We start from the raw sequence: 4,722 nt of genomic DNA on the forward strand, positions 1-4,722 counted from the left end.
GCAAAAACGCCCATATATCGCAAAAAAGTTTTTACGCTCGCATGAGGTGGTTTTTCAGGCAATGCGAAAAAGGAATAATTCGCAAAACTGCAATGGAAACGGCTTTTTCGCATTTACAGGTCACATGGCGTATGTAAAAATTAATATGATCATTCTTCAATGTACTGTAACCTCCAAGAAACACTTCATAAGTGGCCGCGCTCCAGTATAAAGGGCTTTCCCTAATGTTAATGCTTAGATAATTTACACTGCACACGTCTGCGGTGCAGTGTGGCTCTGCTACGGCCACTGAAGCTGATTGCGGCCACAATGTTTGTGTTTATTCCAGAATCCAGCCATGCCACGCACGTTTCCGAAGCGGCTCTCTGTGCTGCTTCTGTAAAGATACACGCATACACCTCCTTTTAATAAATATAGCCAGAATCCTTTGCCATGACTTATAGCGAGAGGCAAAAGGTTACGTTTTAGTCGCATAACATTGGTTAATGGAAACGCCGTCATTTCGCAATACTTTTTTATCGACAATTATAAAATATTGCCAAAGTTTTGCGCAAATCTGTAATGGAAACGCGCCTACTGCCATTCATAATCCTCTCCTGTGGGCTCTTGGGATAGTAAAGTGTCCCATCGTATGCACACTTCAGAATCACGCTGGGGTTGGTACTTTTTGCCTACTCTTTTATGAGTACTGTGAATTCGGACATACAACTTGTCACATACAGTATGCGATTTCAGATGCATCCTCGGTTGATTGTTTTTTCAGCATATTGGTAAGCTAACAAAGCGACACTGAGCATAAAAAGATGTAACACTCACAAATATTATGTAAATTAATCAATTTTTTGTTCACTTTTCATTTTCATCCATGTTTTTTTATTACGCTATAAGTAAATAAGTGTAGGAATGCCAATTACTTAATATGAATTGTTAGTTTATTTCTGCGCCATTATATATTCGGTATATTTCTGTTAGATTAACATATTTATTCAGTGATAGCGAGGACAAAAGCTTCATATTCTCTCTGTTATGTAAGGTTTAGGTCTGAAGATGTATTTTTGTCCGTTTCAGAACCTTGTGAATATAACAGTCCCTGGATTTGCAAACTGCACGCCTGACGCCCTCTGCTGGGAGGAGGACGGCCAGATCTGGACTCAAGAGAACCAAACAGAAACGATCAACTTGAACAAATGTAAGTGCCTCTGCTTTCTTTGTGGCTCTTGTAGCAACCAGCGCAGGAACTTCCTGGATCAACAGAAGCTGAAGCCAAATATCAATCCATTTCCCGTCTTCCTTACATAGTTGACTTATTTCAGCTCTTAAGCCATCGATCGCGATTCGCTCTAACCTCCATGAGTACAATGGTTTCTTTTAAATGCTGAGCTTCACCTTTCCCCACCACCCCATCCATCTACTGTTACCTTTTCAAAAGGGCTATTCTTCATGACAGCCTTGGGCACCTGAGGCCAGTGCACCTGAACAAAGAGCCTCTGCCAGTTTGGCAGCAGGGCTTTTGCTCTGGGTATGAATTCAGCTGATTTAAATCAATGCAAGTAGTTAGATTGCATGTTAAAATTCCAGCCTCGACTTGGTTCAGTGGATTTGAGTATGAAATCATTCTGTGGTCCTTCAACTGTGAAAGAGTATGCTCAGACTTTCAAGACGCACCATTCAGCAGCTCCTCAAATGAGAATTTGAAGATCATTGTTGGTATATTATGTCACAGGTTTTTCAAACTTTAATGCCAAGGCCCCCAAATTTGTTAATCCCCTTGCAAGGGACCCCATTCTTAAAAGATAAAGGCATCTACATATACTGTAAATCACCCATTTATACTATTTTTATGCTATTTAAACAGTGTCAGAACCAAATCCATTTATTTATTCATTTATTTTCAAATTAATTCATTTTTTTTACACTTTTTGCACTTTTTTTTTTCTTACGTGGATGTTTTAACTGACCCTCATGCAACCCCTTAGGGGTCTCCAGACCCCATTTTGAAAATGTTTGAACTATCATATAAAGCAATGATCGCAATCTCAAAGCAAGCATAATGGTCAAGGTGTACTTAATATCTGAAAATAGCCCTCTGTATCTTTTAAGATTTGCAATATTATTTGGTCCATTTAATTTAGATTTTTAATCAGAATCAGCATATAAAGCTTTGTTAGTAATCTGATAAAAATACTAGTGTTGTCAATCGATTAAAAAATAATCAAATTTTTCTGTAATTAATCACGATTAATTGCATATTAATATAATATATTTGTCATAATTTCACATTGAATCTCCAAATTAATGTTGAAACAACATAAAGATGGCATGTTTTAAATATGTGTTTAATGGCATCTTTTTACTTAGTAGCCAATTATTAAAGGGATAGTTCACCCAAAAATGAAAATTACCCCATGATTTACTCACCCGCAAGCCATCCTAGGTGTATATGACATTCTACTTTCAGACGAATACAATCTGAGTTATATTAAATAATGTCCTGGCTAATCCATGCTTTATAATGGGAGTGGATGGTAGCCCAAAATTTGAAGTCCAAAAAATTGCACCCATCCATTATAAAAAGAAGTCCACACGGCTCCGGGCGGTTAATAAAGGCCTTCTGAAGCGACGCGATGTGTTTGTGTAAGCAAAATATCCATATTTACAACTTTATAAACCTTAATCTCTAGCTTCCGCTAACTATCATACGTGCATTCACGAGAGATTGGCGTCCAGCGGGTGATGCAGGAGTGTTTCATTAGGGTTGGAGCTCAACTCTGCAGGACAGGACCGAGTTTGGACACCCCTGCTCTAAAACAGGGTTGCACAATCCTGTTCCTGGAGATCTGCCTTCTTGTAAAGTTCAGCTCCAATCCTGACCAAACACAACTGATCCAGCTAATTAAGATCTTCAGGAGCTCTTGATAACTGCAGACAGCTGTGCTGGAACTGAACTGTGCAGGTAGGTAGATCTCCAGGAACAGGTTTGGACACCCCTACTCTAAAACCATCAAACTACACCTGACCACCACCAGCAGAGAAGCTGGACACTAAATTTCCAAAGGTTTCATGAACGTTGATTTATATTTCTGTAAGTCCTGACAGAGTCGTCCTCATCTCTCTCTCTTCAGGTACTCACATGTTTGTGTACGCTAATCTACCTGACCTAGCGGTGGGCTTGATTTTGTTGGCTCTGTCATTGCTGGCCCTCTGCACCTGCCTGATTCTGATCGTCAAGCTGCTGAACTCCATGTTGAAGGGTCAGGTGGCGGTCGTCATCAAAAAGGTGCTCAACACAGGTGAGTCAACATCGGAGATTAATCAACTGCCGATAAGCTCTGCTGCTAATTGCTAACATTAACCTCTGGTATGCACTCTTTGTGACAATGTGTGTCAACACTGAACTTAAAGTTGAAGACAAAGACATATGTAGAAAATATTTGGCCTTCAACTAAAAACATACATGTGGCAATTCCCCACCCTTCCCAGAGTTCAATCTTATCACATTCCTGTAGGCGCAGCGCTTACTGGAAGTGTGTTAGCATGTATCCTGTCGTATGATAGTCGGCACAGGTGATCCAGTCCTGCTGTCTGATGAGCTGAACAGGAACATTATATGAGCCTGATTGTGTCTGAGTGTCACAGGTGTGTTTGCATGAGCATGTGCTGTTGGTTTCAGACTACACTCAGGTACATGCTCATAACTCCTCACATACTGTACTTACATTTTAGCCAATGCTTTGAGGGGAGTTTTAATGCAACCATCACCTAATACCAGGAATAAATACATGTACTAAACATATTGTTCATGCCCTTTCTAATACGGCTTTAACTGTTGCCAGATTTCCCTTTCCCCTTCGCCTGGGTCACTGGATATCTCGCCATGCTTGTTGGAGCCGGAATGACCTTCATTGTTCAGAGCAGCTCTGTCTTCACCTCAGCCATCACTCCACTAGTCGGTCGGTATAGACATCCGATTGATTGGACTGGTTACTAAATTGTTGAAGGTTAAAACATATTATGGTTGACCCAAGAAAATAAGCTAGCCTACCTATAAATTTTATCAAGCATTTTAAGGTATTGCATGTATCCCTCTTGGAAAAGGCAATCCCAGAATGCATTTAAATTGCTCAGTAAGAATGATAGTTCCTTCAAATCACTGTGTAAATACACCACTACTGTTCAAAAGTAAACTAAATGCGAATAATACATTGATAATAACAAATAAGTATATTGAGCAGCAAATCAGCATATTAGAATGATTTCTGAAAAATTATGTGACACTGAAGACTGGAGTAATGATGCTGACAATTCAGCTTTGATCACAGAAATAAATTACATTTTAAAATGTGTTTGAATAGAAATCAGTCATTTTAAATTGTAATAATATTTCACAATATTACAGTTTTACTGTATTTCTTATTAAATAAATGCAGACTTGGTGAGCAAAAGAGACTTCTTTGAAAAACATAAAATCCCACTCCCAAACTTTTGAACAGTAGTGTAATTGTTTAATGAGAAAAAATAGACACTGTGTGCTATTGTACTTGTAATTTAGATCATTTATAATGACTTCCAACTCATCTTCACAGACTATTAAAAAAACGTCTCAGGTTACTTATGTAACCATGGTTCCCTGAGTAGGGAACGAGACACTGTGTCCTCTAGGGGTCGCTATGGGGAACGCTTCGTCATGACCCGTGTCTGAAGCATACATTGAAAAAACACCAA

At 39.1% G+C, this 4,722-nt stretch overlaps 1 protein-coding gene across 1 annotated transcript in view; it reads left to right on the forward strand.

Moving 5' to 3' along the window:
- The window catches only part of LOC107710230 (sodium-dependent phosphate transport protein 2B-like), a 36,892-nt gene that overhangs the window by 23,134 nt on the left and 9,036 nt on the right, over window positions 1-4,722 (forward strand). Inside the window, exons 9-11 of the mRNA XM_016514967.1 lie at window positions 1,069-1,189; window positions 3,123-3,290; window positions 3,834-3,950. Coding sequence (XP_016370453.1) covers window positions 1,069-1,189; window positions 3,123-3,290; window positions 3,834-3,950 — 406 coding nt within the window. The remainder of the gene's footprint in view (window positions 1-1,068; window positions 1,190-3,122; window positions 3,291-3,833; window positions 3,951-4,722) is intronic.

This window comes from Sinocyclocheilus rhinocerous, unplaced genomic scaffold, assembly GCF_001515625.1.
Source record: "Sinocyclocheilus rhinocerous isolate Xijiao unplaced genomic scaffold, SAMN03320098_v1.1 scaffold1167, whole genome shotgun sequence".
Lineage (NCBI taxonomy): Eukaryota > Metazoa > Chordata > Actinopteri > Cypriniformes > Cyprinidae > Sinocyclocheilus > Sinocyclocheilus rhinocerous.